The sequence below is a fragment of the Misgurnus anguillicaudatus genome, chromosome 22 (genome assembly GCF_027580225.2).
Source record: "Misgurnus anguillicaudatus chromosome 22, ASM2758022v2, whole genome shotgun sequence".
NCBI lineage: Eukaryota > Metazoa > Chordata > Actinopteri > Cypriniformes > Cobitidae > Misgurnus > Misgurnus anguillicaudatus.
In genome coordinates, this window is record NC_073358.2 from 32,397,831 (window position 1) to 32,417,654 (window position 19,824).

At 39.2% G+C, this 19,824-nt stretch overlaps 2 protein-coding genes across 2 annotated transcripts; one reads left to right on the forward strand and one right to left on the reverse strand.

Annotated features, from left to right (window-relative positions):
* The first annotated feature begins 9,496 nt into the window (after positions 1-9,496).
* tmem119b (transmembrane protein 119b) lies at positions 9,497-13,178 on the forward strand. Its single transcript, XM_055199482.2, has 2 exons — positions 9,497-9,652; positions 11,579-13,178. Exon 2 carries the CDS (start codon positions 11,594-11,596, stop codon positions 12,464-12,466), a length of 873 nt encoding a protein of 290 aa, XP_055055457.2. The 5' UTR covers positions 9,497-9,652; positions 11,579-11,593; the 3' UTR covers positions 12,467-13,178.
* A 493-nt stretch (positions 13,179-13,671) lies between these two features.
* Positions 13,672-19,250, reverse strand: iscub (iron-sulfur cluster assembly enzyme b). The gene is made up of 5 exons (XM_055199490.2): positions 19,096-19,250; positions 18,401-18,514; positions 16,775-16,885; positions 14,156-14,234; positions 13,672-14,060 (listed from the first exon to the last, which is right to left on the reverse strand). The coding sequence occupies exons 1-5, from the start codon at positions 19,195-19,197 to the stop codon at positions 13,966-13,968; spliced, it is 501 nt and encodes a 166-aa protein (XP_055055465.1). The 5' UTR covers positions 19,198-19,250; the 3' UTR covers positions 13,672-13,965.
* Positions 19,251-19,824: the final 574 nt, after the last annotated feature.

The window sequence follows — 19,824 nt, forward strand, 5'->3', positions numbered from 1 at the left end:
GACCAGTTACTTCAAGATAGCTACTAGGTAAGATCATTTTTTTACAGTTAATTTGAAATATTGTCTTGTCAGAATGCTTACACGACATTTTGATTATCATTACCGCAACAAATGCTTATGAAATGTTAATTTAATTAATAGAAGCATAATACTTTGATTTTAAATGCATGTGCAGAATCTCCAAATTATGTTCTTTCAGGTTTGTCATGTCATTTTGAAAATATGTCAGTGTTGATGTTTTCTGACTGTTGCGGTAATGAGATTTTTTAGGACTAATTTTTTTAATTATGTTACAAAAGTGTTAAATGATAAGTAAAAGTTTTTAAATTAATGTTCCCATTTACTCCAGACTTTGTTTTTCAATGTCTGGTGGGAAAAAAGTAAATTTAAGCAATTTTTACATTTTCATGCTTTACATTTTTAAAACCAAGTTTTCGTGAGAATCACCCATATATATTTATATATGCCCAATTACAGTTATTTACTTGCAGTCCTTAAAGGTGCAGTGTGTAAATTTTAGCGGCATCTAGTGGTGAGGTTTCAAATTGCAACCAACGGCTCAATCCACTGCTCACCCCTCGTTTTTGAAACGCACAGAGAAGCCACGCTAGCTGCCACAGGACAAACACGTCATCGTCAGAGACAACTTGGTAAACAAAGTTTGTCCATTAAGGGCTTCTGTGGAAACATGGTGGCACAAAATGGCGACTTCCATGTAAGGGGACCCTCTGTGTATGTAGATAAAAACGGCCCGATTCAAGGAAATAAAAACATAATGGTTCATTATGTAAGGTCTTTATACACCCCTGATAATATAGTTATGTAGATTATATTGCATTTCTGTCAAGAGATTCTTCTAAAAGTTACACACTGCACCTTTAAATGGACATTCCACTTTTTTGGGAATAGGCTCATTTTCCAGCTCCCCTAGAGTTGAACATTTGATTTTTGCCGTTTTGGAATCCATTCGGCCGATCTCCGGGTCTGGTGGTACCACTTTTGGCATGGCTTGGCATAATCTATTGAATCTGATTAGACCATTAACATCATACAAAAAAATTACCAAAAAATTTCAATATTTTTCCTATTTAAATGTTTTACTATTTGACTCCTATTTGATTAGTTACATTGTGTACTAAGGCAATGGACAATTAAAAGTTGTGATGTTCTAGACTGATATGGCTAGAAACTATACTCTCATTACGATGTAATAATCAAGGACTTTGCTGCCGTACCATGGCTGCAGCAGGCGCAATGATATTACGCAGTGCCCGAAAATAGTTCCCTGCTATTGAAAGTTACCATGGGGACTATATTTTTCGGGCGCTCCATAATATCATTAGCGCGATGCTAATGGTCTAATCAGATACAATGTATTATGCTGGGCTGTGCTGGAAGTGGTGCCACCAGACCCGGGGGTCGCCTGAATGGATTTCGAGACTGTGGGGGTCAAGTGTTTAACACTAGGGGAGTTGGAAAATGAGCCTATTTGCAAAAAAAATGTGAGTGTCCCCGAATGTTACACTTAATTCATTGATTTGTGCGAGAAGTTGAATGGGCCGGCTCAAATTTGGGTATAAAATGCAAATTCAATTTGACAGTCCCCTTTTTTGTTAAAAATGCACGTGAAACGTTGACAACTCTCTGAAAAGAAATAAAGGAAAACACTTCACGATGCTGGATGGTCTTTTTTAGAAAAAAATAGACATACATTTGTTAAGCAGGGGCACGAGGCGGTGCCAGTTTTATGACATTTTTTAAAATAGATTAATTTACCGTAAATTCTGTGTAATCAAACCTTAAAAATATAGCTAGCAATCAACAGCACTACATTTTATAATTTAATTTGTTTAATTTAAATTCTAAAAGATTATTTTATGTCATGAATTGTCTTTGGAGGGGCGGCAAAGGGATGCACCCTACTGTATAAGGGTGGGCACACACTAAAAAGTTTGAGAACCACTGCCTTAAAGGAATTGTTCACCCAAAAATGAAAATTATTTGAATATTTTCTTACCCTCATGCCATTCCAGATGTATATGACTTCCTTTCTTTTGCTGAACACAAACAAATTATTATTTTCATATATGTGTCACGGTAGGAAAATCCATTGTTTTCCTCCGGGTCATGTTTGTATGTGTGTGTTGTTCACTTACCCTGCCATGTGCTCGTTAGAGCAATCCCTGTCACCTGTGTGTTGATTGTCTCGCTCCAGCTGTTCATCATTACATCATCTCCATATATACTCACCTGACTTTCTGTTCCCTGCCAGATTCTATTGTTTGCTCAGTCTCCGTGTTGCTTGGTTGTTCCCTGTGCTTTGGATTACTTGTTTCAGTTTGGATGTGTATTGTCGTCGTCGTCTTCGTGTGGATGTTCCGTGTCAGTCTGGATTTCACCACTGCTCACCACTCCACCAACGTCGCACTCAAAGCACCAACTTCCACCGTAGTCATCGTCACCATTGCCATCAACAACACCGGACTGGATTACTTCCGCATTGACATTGAATACTCTCTCTCTGTTTATATTTAATAAACATTGTTCTATTTTTACACCTGCGCTTGCTTCCGTCTCTTACAAATCATTACAGAAGAATCTGGCCAACATGGAAGCAGCAGGTGGTCAGCCGATCTCCGCGTTGGAGGAGTTTCTCCAGCGATCTCTGGCTCGTATGGATCATCAGGATCAAACCATCGAAGACATGCGGAAGGCCGTCCAGGCAATGGTGGCGAAGGTTTCCGAGCTCTCTCAGCGATCTCCGAACATCACGCCTCCCACTGCGCCACCCATGCCGCCCGCACCATCTTCACCTCCAGGGGGTAGTTTCATCCAGGAACCGAGACTGCCGATCCCGGAGAAATATGCCGGTGAGCCCAATTACTGTCGTACTTTTCTCTCTCATTGTTCTCTACATTTCGCCCAACAGCCCCGGACATTCTCGCTCGAGGAGACCAAAGTGGCGTTCACGCTCTCGCTGCTCTCGGGCAAGGCTGCCCTCTGGGGGACGGCGGTATGGGAAAACAAGGACAGCTGTTGTTCCTCGTTCGCCTCGCTTTCCGAAGAAATGAAGAGGGTTTTCGATCGCTCCGTCGCCGGGAGGGAGGCCGCCCGGCTCCTCACGGATCTCCAGCAGGGGGAGCGGTCGGTCTCGGACTATGCCATCGAGTTCCGTACCCTGGCGGCGGAGTGCAGGTGGAACGAGGAAGCGCAGTGGGATCAATTTCTGCATGGGTTGGCGGATCGGATCCAGCGAGAGATCGTTACGGCGGAGTTACCCACCTCTCTTAATGGGCTGGTGGATTTGGCGATCCGGGTTGACGCACGCCTGTCCATTTCAGTCAGAAGAAGGACTCACGCCACGTCCCAGTTGAGAGGGGAAGATGCAGGTCCATCCAGTGAAGTGTCCGCCGGCGGTCTCTCAGATCCGCAGCCCATGCAGGTGGGTCGAGCTCGGTTACCCCGGGAGGAGAGAATGCGGCGGAGATCCCCGGGACTTTGCAGGTACTGTGGCGAGCTGGGTCACCAACGTCAGCGGTGCCCGGTTAAAGGACCACACCCGATAGCCAGGCAGAGGCTACTTTCGGGCGGGATCTCCGCACAGAGGACCTCTATGACATCTACCTTCCTCCCGGTGAGACTACGGTGGTCCACGAAGTCACACACTGGGCACGCACTTCTGGATTCGGGGGCGGAGGGCAATTTCATCGATAGCTCTCTGGCACGTAAGCTTCAGCTACAGTTCATTCCACTCACCCACCAGATTGAGCCCTTCGCCCTCAATGGACATCCATTACCCACTATCAAGCACACCACTGCACCCATTACACTCATCACATCTGGGAATCACACTGAGACAATTTCATTTTTTATTACTGACACTGCTCTCGCCCCCATAGTTCTTGGACATCCTTGGCTTCATCTCCATAATCCCAGGATCGACTGGAAATTGGGTTCCGTTATCAGCTGAAGCGAGGAGTGTCATAAGTCCTGTCTTGTCTCTGCTTGTGTTTCTGTGTCTGAGTCTGTGTTTCAGGGGAAAGCAGTGGATTTGTCTACCGTGCCCGCGGAGTACCACGACCTGAAGGAGGTGTTCAGTAAGTCGCGGGCTGATTCTCTTCCTCCTCATCGTCCCTATGACTGTGCGATAGACTTATTGCCAGGTACGTTTCCGCCTAAGGGCAAGTTATACTCTCTGTCCGTTCCGGAGATGGAGGCCATGGAGAAATATATTTCTGATTCTCTGGCAACGGGGTTCATTCGCCCTTCCTCATCTCCAGCGGGGGCGGGGTTCTTTTTTGTGGGGAAGAAGGACGGATCCTTGCGACCTTGTATTGACTACCGAGGGTTGAACAACATCACGGTAAAGAATACTTATCCTTTGCCGTTGATGTCCTCAGCTTTCGAGAGGTTGCAGGGAGCGTCCGTTTTCACTAAATTGGACTTACGTAATGCATATCATTTGGTTCGCATCAGGAAGGGGGATGAATGGAAGACTGCGTTTAACACCCCTCGTGGCCATTTTGAGTACTGCGTGATGCCTTTCGGTCTCACGAACTCGCCGGCAGTCTTCCAAGCACTCGTTAATGACGTGTTGCGAGACATGGTAGACCAATTCATATATGTTTACCTGGATGACATATTGATTTTTTCTTCGTCTCTCCAGGAACATTTGCAACACGTACGACGAGTGCTTCTGCGGTTGTTAGAGAATGGGCTTTTTGTCAAGGCGGAAAAATGCGTTTTTCATGCACAGTCTGTTTCTTTTTCAGGACACATCATTTCGACTGAGGGTGTTCGCATGGATCCTGAGAAGGTTAAGGCTGTGGTAGATTGGCCATCCCCAGAGTCTCGCAAGGCCCTGCAGAGATTTCTGGGGTTCGCCAATTTTTACCGGCATTTCATTCGCAATTTCAGCCAACTAGCCGCACCTCTGACCGCTTTGACCTCCCCTGGTTTGACGTTCAGGTGGTCAGACGCAGCTGAGGCTGCATTTGCCAAACTGAAGAGCTGCTTTGTTTCAGCTCCCATTCTCGTTACCCCTGATCGTTCACGTCAATTCATAGTGGAGGTCGACGCGTCAGAGGTGGGGGTAGGAGCAGTGTTGTCCCAGCGCGCATCCTCAGACGGAAAGGTTCATCCTTGCGCGTATTATTCCCATCGTTTATCTCCTGCGGAAGTTAACTATGACATTGGCAATCGAGAGTTGTTGGCGGTCAAGCTAGCACTGGAAGAATGGCGTCACTGGCTTGAAGGGTCGGGTGTACCTTTCATTGTATGGACGGACCATAAGAATCTCGAATACATTAGAACTGCCAAAAGACTTAACTCCAGGCAGGCTCGGTGGGCATTGTTTTTCGGTCGTTTCGATTTTACACTTTCTTACCGGCCGGGTTCCAAAAACATCAAACCCGATGCTTTATCCCGTCTTTTTGAGCGTTCCGATCGTACTGCTACTCCCGAGCCCATTTTACCGGAGAGAATCATTATCTCCGCGCTCAGATGGGAGGTCGAATCGAAGGTTTTGACAGCCTTAGAAGGGGTAACGCCCCCGGCTCGCTGCCCACTGAACCGTTTATTTGTGCCGGAAGGGTTACGGTCAGACGTCCTCCAGTGGGGTCATGGTTCCAGTGTTGCTTGTCACCCAGGGGTTAGTAGAACTAGGTTTCTAGTCAAGCAACGATTTTGGTGGCCTGGTATGGCTCGTGACGTCCACGACTTCGTCTTGGCTTGTTCGGTTTGTGCCGTTGGTAAGACTTCCAATCGTCCTCCAGATGGGTTACTTTTACCGCTGTCTGTCCCTTCGAGACCCTGGTCCCACATTTCGCTAGATTTTATTACCGCCCTCCCGCCCTCTAAGGGTAATACGGTGATTTTGACCGTAGTGGACCGGTTCTCGAAGGCGACCCATTTCATTCCCTTGCCCAAATTACCATCAGCCAAGGAAACAGCGGTAGCTGTCATTGACCACGTCTTCCGAATACATGGCCTCCCGACAGACGTGGTCTCTGACAGGGGTCCCCAGTTTGTGTCCAAATTTTGGCGAGAGTTCTGCAAATTGCTAGGGGCGACTGTTAGTCTTTCATCCGGGTTCCATCCCCAGAGCAACGGTCAAACCGAGCGAGCCAATCAGGACGTCGAAAGGGTGTTGCGATGTCTGGTTTCCAAGAATCCTTCGTCCTGGTGTCAGCAACTCTCAATTGTGGAGTACGCACACAATTCTCTGCCGGTGTCATCTACGGGCATGTCTCCATTCAAGTGTAGTTTAGGGTACCAACCACCTAATTTTGTCAGTACTGAATCCGAGGTGTCGGTTCCCTCCGCAAACGCACTAGTCCAGAGGTGCCACCGCACTTGGACCAGAGCTCGCAGAGCTCTGCTCCAGGCAAGGTCACGCACCAAGGCCAAGGCCGATCGCCACCGGTCGAAGCCTCCCCGATACGTCGTCGGTCAAAGAGTGTGGCTTTCAACCCAGAATATTCCGATGCGTTCCGTCTCGAATAAACTTGCTCCCAAATTTATTGGCCCGTTTTCTGTTACCAAAATTATTAATCCGGTAACAGTGCGTCTTAGCCTTCCTCCTGCGTACAGGAGGGTTCACCCCGTCTTTCACGTTTCCAAAATTAAACCGGTGATTTTTTCCCGTCTTAATCCGCCTGCCCCGGTTCCCACTCCGCCTCGTATCGTTAATGGGGAGACCACATATTCGGTTAACCGTATTCTGGACTCCAGACGGAGGGGACGCGGATTTCAGTACTTGGTGGATTGGGAAGGTTACGGTCCGGTGGAGAGAAGGTGGGTTCCTGCTCGGGACATACTGGATCACCGCCTTATTGATGAATTCAATCAGCAGGTAAAGCAGGCTGGGAACGCCGAGGGGCGTTCCTAGGGGAGGGGGTACTGTCACGGTAGGAAAATCCATTGTTTTCCTCCGGGTCATGTTTGTATGTGTGTGTTGTTCACTTACCCTGCCATGTGCTCGTTAGAGCAATCCCTGTCACCTGTGTGTTGATTGTCTCGCTCCAGCTGTTCATCATTACATCATCTCCATATATACTCACCTGACTTTCTGTTCCCTGCCAGATTCTATTGTTTGCTCAGTCTCCGTGTTGCTTGGTTGTTCCCTGTGCTTTGGATTACGTGTTTCAGTTTGGATGTGTATTGTCGTCGTCGTCTTCGTGTGGATGTTCCGTGTCAGTCTGGATTTCACCACTGCTCACCACTCCACCAACGTCGCACTCAAAGCACCAACTTCCACCGTAGTCATCGTCTCCATTGCCATCAACAACACCGGACTGGATTACTTCCGCATTGACATTGAATACTCTCTCTCTGTTTATATTTAATAAACATTGTTCTATTTTTACACCTGCGCTTGCTTCCGTCTCTTACAAGTCATTACAATATGGGGCTCAGAATGGCGAAGGTCCATAAGCAAATACATCCATCATTAACATAATCCAAACAACAGCCAAGTTTTTTTTTGGTAGTTTGGAAAAAAGGACATGAAAAAGATATACTACATCCTCTAGTTCTCTCAAGATTAGTTTAAAGCAGCTGTTTTCACAATCTCGTATGCCTTGACAAGTCATTATAATTCCAAGATCATTGGCGAATGCTAAGAAGAGGCCCATATTTGATATATTGCTGCAGACAAACCCAAAATTTATAGACAATTTCTCTAATCTTGCCACTTAGTTTTACCTCTTTATACTATTTCAATATAAGGCTTTCATTAGCAGTTCTGTTTAGTAGATCTACTCTAAACATCTCTTTCAGTAGTGGCTCACGGGCACATGAGCTTTCTCCCCCGTTGATCATGTGAGCACAGGAAACATAAACCTCTTCCTTGGGGACCCGGTTGCTTCTGTTTAAAAACCACATGTTGCCCCATCTCATCCTTGCCCTTTTGGGGTGGCTCTCTTGATGTACACAGCAAAATAATGCCAAAGGTCTGCCTAAAATCCAATGGTTAAATAAAACCTGTGTGTATGCTAAACTATAAAAAATGCAGCATTTTTGTCAAATCAACGTTGAATCAACATATTTTAGTTACTTTAGGTTAAAAACATTGACTTGTGATAAGTTGACATAACTTAGAAAAACAAGTAAAAATAGTTTAACTTAATTTGTTAAATATATATGTTGATATCAATTTTAACAGTGTATATATAGTCAAAAACTTAGTAGGTTCAATTGACTTGCATAACTTATTGGATTTAACTTTTTTTACAGTGTAGTTTTATGGTTTTATTGGGATGTCAGACACAAGTCTTCACTGTAAGCCCGGTTAAGTTGAGTTTACTTTAAAAAATGAAGGTAACTCGTTGCCCTAAAAAATTTAAGTAATCATTACTTAAAAACTTTAAGTTTACTTAAACATACACTGTGAAAAAATGATTCATTGAATGTACTCAATTTTTTTAAGGTAAGTGGTTGCAATCAATTTATTTAAGCTACATTTAAACAAAAAAGATTAGTAAAGTAAAATAAAATATAAAACTTTTGTTTAAATGTAGCTTAAATAAGTTGATTGCAACCACTTACCTTAAAAAATTGAGTAAATTCAATTAATATTTTTTTTCAGTTTATAAGTTGTTCTAACAACAATTTTAAGTTGAATAGACTTAATGTTTTAATTTCTTCCAATACAGTATTCCTGCATTCTTAACCCGGATTGGTTGACATTACTAGAAATTTGTGAGGAAACCCGTTGCATATAACTTTAGTTTTTATTACTTTATATTGATGTTATAAATGGTATTATAACACAAAATTAATGACTGACTTTAAGTCAATCATTGAATAAACGTGATTCTCCACAGAAAATACATTGTCAGTTATGTGGAGAGAAATACAATAAAGTGTTCTGAACAGGGTTCATGTACGGAAACACTGATCACCTGAACGGTGACTTCACAAAATTATAATTTATAACAAAACAACATCAATAATATAAGAGCTTGAACTTATATGACATTTTATTAACAAATATTTGAGTAGCGAAAGTTCTTATCAGTTTGTATTCTTTGAAAAAGCAGATAATAATAAAAAAATATTCAGGCGTAAAGGATTATGGGTATTCCTCACAACATGAACTAATAATTGAAGTAATTAAGTTCACTTTACTTGAATGTTTAGTTTAATGGATTTTGTAAGCTTAAAAGTTTAATCAACTGAACTTTTTAAGCTTTGGCTTCAAAACAGAAAATATTAAGTGATGTTTACTTGATTGTTTAAGTAAAGACAATATCTGCATTAACAGTGTTGGAGAGCATCTTAAGAAAGTATCTTTGTAAGGTCGAAGTCACAGAAGTAAGGAGCAGCCTGGTTGTGCCTACATCTGGTGGCCTGAAGTTTTCCAACACTAATGCATGGGGGGAAATTCTGCTGCCCCCTCGACGGCCTTTTCCAAAGCCTAACCAAAACAGTATGTCTGGAAACAGCCCAGACACTCTTTCTGGGGCAGAGTAAAAGAAGGAGGAGGGGGAGGAGTTTTTCCCCCAACACCGATCCAACTGTTCTTCATCATGCAGCCTGTAACAACAGAACATACAGCTGGAGACGAGGAATGAGCTGAAGACTTTTTCTGGTAGATCTTCTGTAGGTTTTCCAAGTGAGGCATGTTTTAGGACTTAAGCTCTTGCAGAACGTAAGTATGGATTCAAAATACTAGACTTCTTTGGTTTGTCTTTATTTTAGTAATAATTTGCCTGAGTAATGATATACAGATGAATTACACCAAAGGAATGTGTGGCTTTATACAGTCAAGATGCGACTTCGTAACTAACAAAGGATCTGTTTGAAACTCTTCTGCAACTGCTTATGAGTTTAGTAACAAAGTAAAAATCCAGAACACTCACAGTTGATTTTGGCAAAGTTGACCATTGCATGCTTTAAAGTCACAGAGATCCACATAAAAGGAAGTTAATGTACTGTGGTGCTTTGTGTACTGTTAAAATGCTTTGATGCATGAGACCACAGTGATAAGAAGAAATACTGAAGGTATGTGTATTGTAAGTTAAAGTGTGAGACGCCATATGAGCCTGATTCTGTTTCCATTGTGCACTACTTGCCCAGTGATGATTATGGTTGTCAGCTTGAGCACAGATGGCACAGAGAGACCTCTGGTTACACAGTGGAAAGATCATTGTTTATGAAATGATTATTTTGCCATCATTTTTCCTTAAATGCTTGAGTAGCCAGTCTAGGTTTAGCAGCTGTCTTTTGTCAAAACTTTCTTCCAACTAAAGTCAATTTGTCCTACTTTATATCACATGAAGGACAAAAGAGAACATGTCGCGCTGATGTAAGATGCTGATATCACTTATTTTAATGTTATTTTAACTAAAAGATTATTCCTTTTGATACTTGATGTGTGACTGCAGTAACTAAGAACTTTAATACAATAAAATGCGTGGCACTTTGAATCCAGCATGCATCACAAGATTCTTATTAAAGGGGTCATATTATAAGATTTTTTTAAGATGTAAAATAAGTATTTGGTATTTGGTGATGTAGAGAAACATTTCCATTGTTGAATAGAATTTGCCTATTTAACTATTATATAAAAGTAGCTGGGTCTGTTTACTGGCTTCAAAATGCACTAAAAGTTTCAATCCATGGATTAATAAAATATAAATATACACAAATCCTACATTTGGTTTAAATTAACCTAGAAAATTTTCATATTTGATCCAACCATGGTTGGGTTTGTCCATATTTTATTCAAGCACTGTCAGAAAAAATGGTTCCTACACTGTAAAAAAATACTTTGCTGCCTTAAATTGTTTTGTTAAATCAACTTGGATTTACAAGTCATTTCAACTTACCATTATTTATCTTGACTAGAGATGAGTTGTTATAGCTACAGGTGAGTTGTTATTATAACATATAAAATGTGACTTTTCTCAACTATATTTTATAAGTTGTGACATGACTTTTAAATGTGAGTTGATTTAACAAAAGAATTTAAGGCAGCAAAGCATTTTTTACAGTGTACACTGTAAAAAAATTGCAGAATTTGTTTGTCAAATCTACACATATTTGTATGTTATTTTAACTTAAAAAATTAAGTTAAACAATTTCAACTTGATTTTTTAAGTTAGGTCAACGTTTTAAAGCCAAAACTTAAAATAGTTGGTTAAATTGACTTTAAAAATGTCTGGGTTATTATCGACCCACAATGAGCAAACATTGGACAGAACACCGCTGTGTCAAAATTGACCCGATGCTGGGTTGTTTTAACCCAACTGCTGGGTTATTATAAACCATGGTTGCATAACAACAACCCAACATTGGGTCATTTTTAACCCAGCATGGGGTAATATCCAACCCAGCATGTGCTCCGTCCAACATTTACCCACCACGGGTCAAAAATAACCCAGACATCCCCAAAGTCAATGTTGTTTTAACTTCGTGCTGCATGTTTTTTTTACAGAGAGCTGTCACTGGGGCAGTACCCTTTCAAAAAGCACATAAAAGTTCATATAAGTACATATTGGTGTTAAATGTATACATATTTGGATAATTTACCTATGCACGAATTTAAAATAATTCTTGGTTATTTTTCCACCAGGTATTCAGTCATAGGATGGACCACTCGGCTCTCTGCTGCCTCATTGGCTTGTCCATCATTCTGCTTAACAGCAGCGTCACTAAAGCCACCCCAGTCATTTTCAATGACTCTTTGGAAAGCAGTGGGCAATCGGATTCTGGTAGCATAGAACTGTCCCTCTCACCCAGCATTACTTCCTTTCGGAATGAGTCTGCTCAGTCCTCTGTCGATGAAGAAAAACACAACAAGACCTTATTGAATCAAATGGTGGACTTCTTGCAAGAGAATCTCCTTCTCATTGTTGTCATTACCACATTACTACTAATCTTTTTCATCATCATCTGCTCAGCTGCAATTTTGAGCCGCAGACGCAAAGTCAGCGCGTACTACCCTTGCGCTTTCCCCTCTAAGATGTATGTCGATGAGAGGGACAAGACTGGAGGAGCGAAGTTATTCAATGAAGTCCCTGAGAACGCCAATGCTGGCGCCACCGAGGAGCCATTGAATTCAGCCAAGCAGCTTCAGGAGGACATCATGTTGGCTACCAAGAACCTACGAACTCCTGTTAAGACGCCATGGAGAGAGAAAAATGAAACCATTGAAGATGAAAAACCTAAAGTTGATGAGGAAAGTCCTCAGGGTGAAAGGAGTGAAGAGGACAACTCGGTTTTGCAGAAGGGGAAAACTACACACGAGTCTCTTGTTGAGGATTCTGCGGAAAACAGAAACCCCAGCGGGTCCCAAGACAGTGTTCCTGTTTCTGACATGGAAAAAAATGACCCTTCTGAGTCCGGGCCCCCTGAGGAGAGCAAACATCCATCTGGGCCTGAGATTCAAGAGGACATGAACAAACAGGAAGTTGTTACTTCAGGCACATCAGTTATCATTGAAGAGAAAACAGCATTTTAGTGTGACATGTTTAAAGTATTAGACATATTTACAGATAAACACAGACCAAAGTTTGTTTGGACACGTTGTATTTGCTCTAATAAGGACATTTTTGTGTTTCATTGAAGTCAACTTATCTGAAGAAAAGCGATGGCTTTAGTTTTATGGCTGTGTACTATGATGCACATATAAATGTCAACTATTTTAAATAGCCATTTTTACTCATTTACTTTAGTTTAACAGAAAACTGCAATATAAACGGATGCCTGTAAGGCAAGACTGTGATATAAAAAAAATGCATTTTAAGTTTTGTGTGTGCCAAATCTCTTTTCAAACCATCAGCAGAAATGGTCTTAATACTTCTAGATTGTTCACTTCTCCTTTATTAGTGATGACATGTATAAATACCGAGAAGCATAATTTAATTGTTTTATTTGATTGACTTATTTTGAATGTATTTTATATATTAATATTTTAATATCTGAATGCTGTTATTTGAAAATTGGCAGGAGTAAATAACAGTTCCCATTCGATTAGAAATGTATATACAAACAAAATTTTTGACTATAACATTTTTCTTGATTATTTTCTGTTGCTAATGTACAGACAATGTTGTTGCTATTCTCTGTCTGCTAAAACTGGACACTTGACCTCGAAATGCAATGCAAATATAAACACAGAAGCACACATGCAAAAAATAAAGCAAACTCCGATTCAGGAGTTGAGTCATAGACATGCTTCTCTGTGAGTCAGGTTATTGTTTACGTATTCAGCCTCTAAATATTTCCTTTCAAGGTCCAGAGGTGAAATTCAGCTTCGGCAGCTGAAGGCCGCCTAGCTTTATGCCACTTTTAAACAGTTTAGTCTGAGGTCAGATAATCTCAACGTGGTTTTTATAATGATAAATACTTTCAGTGTTCTTAATAGCCTAATGGAAATTATAAACATTCTAAATCTGTGAAAATGTATAAAAAATAAATATAAAATAAATAATTTAAATATTTTGAATCACCAGGATAACAACAGCTAACAGGATTTTTCTAAAGTTTAGAAAAATCAAAAAATGAGTTATTCATACAGTACCTTTACCATAATCTCATAATTTCAATCGTTACAAGCAACCACATTTTGCACTAGCTTTAAATGCTTCTGTTTGTGTCAGAAGAACCAAAAATTTTGTTATTTTTTATTTTCAAGTAACTATATACAGGCAAAACAATTTCATATCTGTTTATAGCATGATTATGTTTTATTAATCAATGCCCACATACTTGAGATGTACACATGCTTTATTGTTTAAATATGTAAGTTCATAAAAGTTAATGGCATTAAAAAACAATAATGTAATCACCTAAACAACATTCTCCATTATTTAAACTAAATAAAAAACAACATACTGTATGTTTCTGCACATTTAACTAGCAAGTTAAACCATTTGAAACATAAATTGTGCGTTTAAAAGACAGGCTACAGTGCAGGGGTTGGAGAGTTTTGTTCTAAACTTATACCAACAGCGCCTCCTAGACATTGGCTACAACAGCCTTCTCGCCCTCTTCACCTTCCTGTTTCAGACGGTAGTCTGCCAAAGCTGCTTTGATGGCATCCTCTGCCAACACTGCAAAGCACAAAGAGATCTTAGTCAGAAAATAATACTTTCTTTGAATGTGATTTGTATTAATATAAAAAATATCAGGTTAAATGAAATCCTACTTGAGCAATGCAGTTTAACTGGTGGAAGGCTAAGCTCCTTAGCAATCTCTGTGTTTTTTATCTTCAGCGCCTCATCAACCTACACAGAAAATCAATCAAAGAGATTTTTATATTGAATACTAAAACTTTATCTATAGGGGAAAGTGGGGTGAGTTGTGCCAGTTTTTATTCAAAGCGACTTTAAAGTGCCTTGACTGCCTTCAACTTAAGGATGTACATATATTTCAGGATGTGGTGCATCCCTGAGAATAATAACTTTGGATCTGAAATAAATTGTTTCAGAAATATAGCTTTTAGGAAGAATAAGTTAGGTTAAATTGTGCCGGTGATTTCTGAAGTAAAACAGAAAATTTTAATAGTATGAACTGTAATGCTATATTAAAGCAAGATGAATTCAATACACAATTACTCTTTTAAGGTTTATCTAGATATTGTCACTCTATTAAACTGTTGGAATAAGTCATATTTGTAGATTTTGGAAAAACACAACTTAAATACACAATATATGATATTTCTGAATCATTTCAGGCAAAAAGGCTTTGGCAATAGATGCCTGTTGACATACATAGAACGCTGTCTGTCAATTATGTAATATATAATAAAAGCATCCTATTGTGACTTGAACACCTAAAAACTTAATACAATTTTTCTTTAATAACATAGTGAAACTCAAAAGTGAAATCAGTGTTGGCTAAATTTAAACAAATGGCAGGTAGCCTGCTAAAGCACTAAAACGTGTGAAATATTTTCAAACCTGTCTATAATTGTTCAGACATTACAATCAAAAAAACTTAATCATAGAAATTTTACTTTGAAAGGATTTTTTTTCTTGCTAAAATGTGCTTACCTCTCATGCCATGTGTCTCTCTTTTTTTAAAGGTGCAGTGTGTATTTTTTAGAAGGATCTCTTGAAAGAAATGCAAAATAATATACAAAACTATATTATCAGTGCTGTATAAAGACCTTTTAAAATGAACCATTATGTTTTTATAAGCTTAGAATGAGACGTTTTTATCTACATACATCGAGGGTCCCCTTACATGGAAGTCGCCATTTTTGTGCCGCCATGTTTCTACGGAAGCCCTTAACGGACAAACCTTTTCCCTAAGTTGTCTCCAATCATGAAATGTTTGTCCAGTGGTGGCTATAGTAGCTTCTTTATGCATTTCAAAAGCAGAGGTGAAAAGTAACGAATTACATTTACTCACGTTACTGTAATTGAGTAGTTTTTTTGTGTATTTTTACTTTTTTGAGTAGTTTTTAAAATCTGTACTTTTACTTTTACTTAAGTATGTTTTATTTAAAGTATTGTACTTCGCTACATTTTAAATCATATCCGTTACTGAGTAAAAAAATATTTTAAAAAGCAAAGTAATAAAGACGCGCAACGGATGTAAATGGGCGGGGCCCGGGGAACGCGCAAAAAGAACCATGGAGACGGACGAGACAGGCGCGCGCTAATGAAGACCCGCCTCAGTTCAAATCTTATGAAAGAAACCCCTGGTCATATTTAAGCGACCACTTTCCACTGACGCGATGCGAGTGTTTCATTTCTATGAAAGGTAGGATTCATGCTCTTAAGTACGAAATTGCACGACGCGTTTTTAATACCATGCGCATTACCTTCCGAGGTCTAGCAGCTTCGCGTCAAGTAAAACAGAACTTCAAAACGTCTTCGAGAATGCGCAAGTCATAAGACATTGCAGAGAGAGAGAGAGAGAGAGAGAGAGAGCAAGCAAGAGAGAGAGCACGCGCGTGAGAGAGAGAAGAATAAAGGTCATCAGGTACCCAGGTCAGGGAAGTAAGAAGATAATGAACGTGTCAAATATATATAGACATGGCACTTATCTCATTATATGCTCATTTAAACTAGATATATAGTTTAATAAAATAATGTATGTTACCAGCAATACATCAATTACAACCTTGCTATAGTGATTGTATTTACAAGCTGCGGACCACCTTCAAAAGTGCATAACTCACATGTAAAAATCATTAAACAATTCCATAAATGTTTCTTACTTTAAAAAAGCTTTTTATTTTATTAACTTTTTGTTATTGCACTTTAATTGTAAAGATGTTCCTACAATTAAAAACAACTAGTTTGAGATTTATATTCCTTTGTCGTTTTTGAACTATACTAGAATCCTCCACCTCTTCCCGCTGTAAAAAAAGTAACTTTTACTCTGAGTAAAGTTAAAATGACTTACTTTTTACTTTTACTTGAGTAGATTTTTAGACAAGTAACTTTACTTTTACTTAAGTAAAATATTATTAAAGTAACTTTACTTTTACTTGAGTACAATATTTTAGTACTTTTTCCACCTCTGTTCAAAAGTGAGGGTTGGACAGTGGACAGAGCAGTTGGTTGCAATTCGCAACCTCGCCACTAGATGTGGCTAATATTTACACACTGCACCTTTAAAGGATGAGTAATATTGATGGCTTTTCAAAATTATGTGGTCACATGACCAATTTCTTCTATGGTTTTCCCAGAAACAAGGGGTGGAACTACTTCCCCCCTGGCACAAATCACCCCACTCTTCCCTACTCTGTAAGAGTAAAAACATGTAGTGCTATTTATGTTCAAAATAAATAAATATGACAATTTTTGCTTACAGATTTGCCTTTTACCCACTCAGTGGCCAAAGAACTGGAAGCAATAGCGGAACCACAGCCAAAGGTTTTGAACTTGGCATCCACAATCTTCCCATTTTCATCCACCTCAATCTAGGGAAAAAAACAAACAGCCTTACTTTAATATATCACATGAATGTATACGACAACTGAGTGAAGGGAGGTTTTAAAGAGGTCATATGTTTAAGTGCTATAATTGCCCTTACGAAAGTTAACCATGCGGTTTTATTATGGTAAAAGTGTTGTAACCACGTTTTTTGTGTATTGATTACTATCAGCAAAACCATAGTATTACTACACTAACCATGGTTATCTATGGTTTTTAAAAACCATGTTTGTCAAAACCGTGATTATTTTTTACTACAGTAACCATGTTTTTTTTAACTGTAGTAAAACCATGGTTAATTTTCCTAAGGAGGGTCTTCAATGCATCTATTTACCTAGAAAATGTAAAAAGAACAACCTAGTAACTTTGTTTTAGAAAAAACATTCTCTGCACGCATGTGAAAAAATAGCAAAAAAAGCCAAAAATAATTTGGCTCCATTGGGATGTCAAAAGGGCACTCATTATAATAATACTGCCCCTTAAAGGGATAGTTCACTTTAAAAAGAAAATTATGTCTTCATTTACTCATCCTCATGTTGTTCTAAGCCTGTCTCAATTTCTTTTTTCTGATGAGCACGGAAGGAGATGTTTTGAGAAATGATGGTAAACACACAGCAGTAAGTGACCGACTTCCATAGAATAAAAAATATGATGGAGTTTAATGGGTACCGTCAACTATACTTACCATCATTTATCAAAATATTTTCTTAGTCATTTACCACAATACTTCCAAAATATTTTTTCCTACTATGGAAATCAATGGTCACCCACCGCCGTGTTTACCATCATTTCCCAAAACATCCTTTTTTGTGTTCATCAGAAAATATAATCATACAGGTTTAGAACAACATGACGATGAGCAAACGATGACAGAATTTTATTTTAAAGTGAACTACTATCCCTTTAATCTGCACTATATTCAACCATGGCACTGCCATTTAGTGCAGAGAGAGAGAGGGAGAAAAGTATATTTGAATGCACAATTGAGTTTCAATAACAACAAACCACCATCATTTGCATTTCATCAGCTCATTTGCATTTTAAAAGACCAACCCAAAAACACCATGTTTTTGCTCACACCTACAAAGTGGCATGCTATAATAAATGATCTATATTGTATTTTAAGCTAAAACTTCACATATGCACCAAAAATGTATTTTTCATTTTAAAAAGTCTAACATGTATATTAATTGATAATGATGCAATGGTTGTTGGTTCAAACCTCATAGAAAAAAGTGGAAAAATACTGTGTTTCTCTTATTACCATTGTGACTGAACCCTAAACTACCCCTGTAATAGTCTTTACACAATCTAAGACACAAGTCTAGGTAAATGCAATTATAATAATAAATAGTCACATCAAACATTCCTGCCATGATGATTAATCATTACTTATTTGTTAAAAATGTGGGATTAAAGATATTAGCTTTTTCAGAAGTGATATAAAAATGTAAGGAGAACTGTTTAGTTAAAGTCGTGCTTTGTGTGCAAGCCAGTCTAACCTGTAGTTTCATCACATCTCCACATGCTGGCGCACCAACCAACCCCGTGCCCACATTCTTGGCATTTTTATCCAAAGATCCTACATTTCTTGGATTCTCGTAATGGTCCAGCACCTTTAAAACAAAAAAGGCTTTATGTGTCATGTTAATGCATTTATTAGATATTAAGTTTATTTAACTAAATTCGGCAGGAGCGTGGCTATGTAATCCAACCAATCAGCACAGAGGTCGTCCCTCACCTCTCTCTTGTGACACTGACATGTGTTTATAATTGCAGCATCCCTTATTCACCTCATTGCCTCACTTTCTGCTGGTTTATCTATCCCAGCTAAAAAGGGGGGATTACAATATTCCGAGCTCGGAGCCATCAGACAGTATATACGCTATATACTTTATTTTTACATGTTGCGAACTCGTGAAATACAGATAAGTTTTAAATATACAGTCATAGGTCTGTGATGTGCTGATGTAAATTAATATCCACTATTTTGACACATGTACAGCTTTGAAAAATAAATTAAAGCATTGGGGAAAACGACTGAACTCGTGTATGAATACGATAAAAACGAGCATATTAAATTGAATGACAGACTGATAGGGACAATGATACATTGTACATGTATCACTTATAAAACCACGTTAACTACATAAGCCACGAGACAATCAGACAGTCATAAAGCTGTAAACAGCAGCACCTTTACATGATAACCACTCCGCACCCTCCACAGCGGGACGCAAAGCAATCTGTTTATCAAAACTGAGGGACACGCGCATTTACTTACAAGTGTGGCAGCCATGATAAAAGTAAAGTATGACGCACTTGAAACTCAATATATAGGTACAGTCTCGTAGATATTAACTAACACCACGAGAGGGAGTACAGAGGCATATTTAGAGGAGATCCCTAAAAATGTGGATCTCAACCGTTGTGACTTTAAGACCCTCCCAATATGCACGGCAAATGAAGGCCACCAATGTTAACTCTTGTTTTACTTTAAAAAAAAATTACACTTAAATACTTTATTTTAAATTTGTGTTATTTTAAAAATTCATCTTGAGCCCTCTTGGTAGTCTGTTGAGGCCCCCTGGTGGGCTCTGGCATCTTGTTGGGATATACTGCTATACATATATAAGATCAAATAAATTAAATAAACATACATGATGGTTAGGTTACAAAGATATTTAAATACTAATTTTTTGGTGTACACGTACTGATTCATTTAATTTCATTGTATATTTTTTAATGTGTGAACTTTAGGCTTGAAAGAATAAACTTTACAGTACAATATTAATGTATACTGTGTATGTATTGTAATCTATTCTAATATAGTTTTACGCTATTGGTCTCTACGCTTGTGACTGACAGCGTTATTATCCAATCATTGATGTGGGAGGCGGCGAAAGCTTTTTCAAACCTCAGGAAA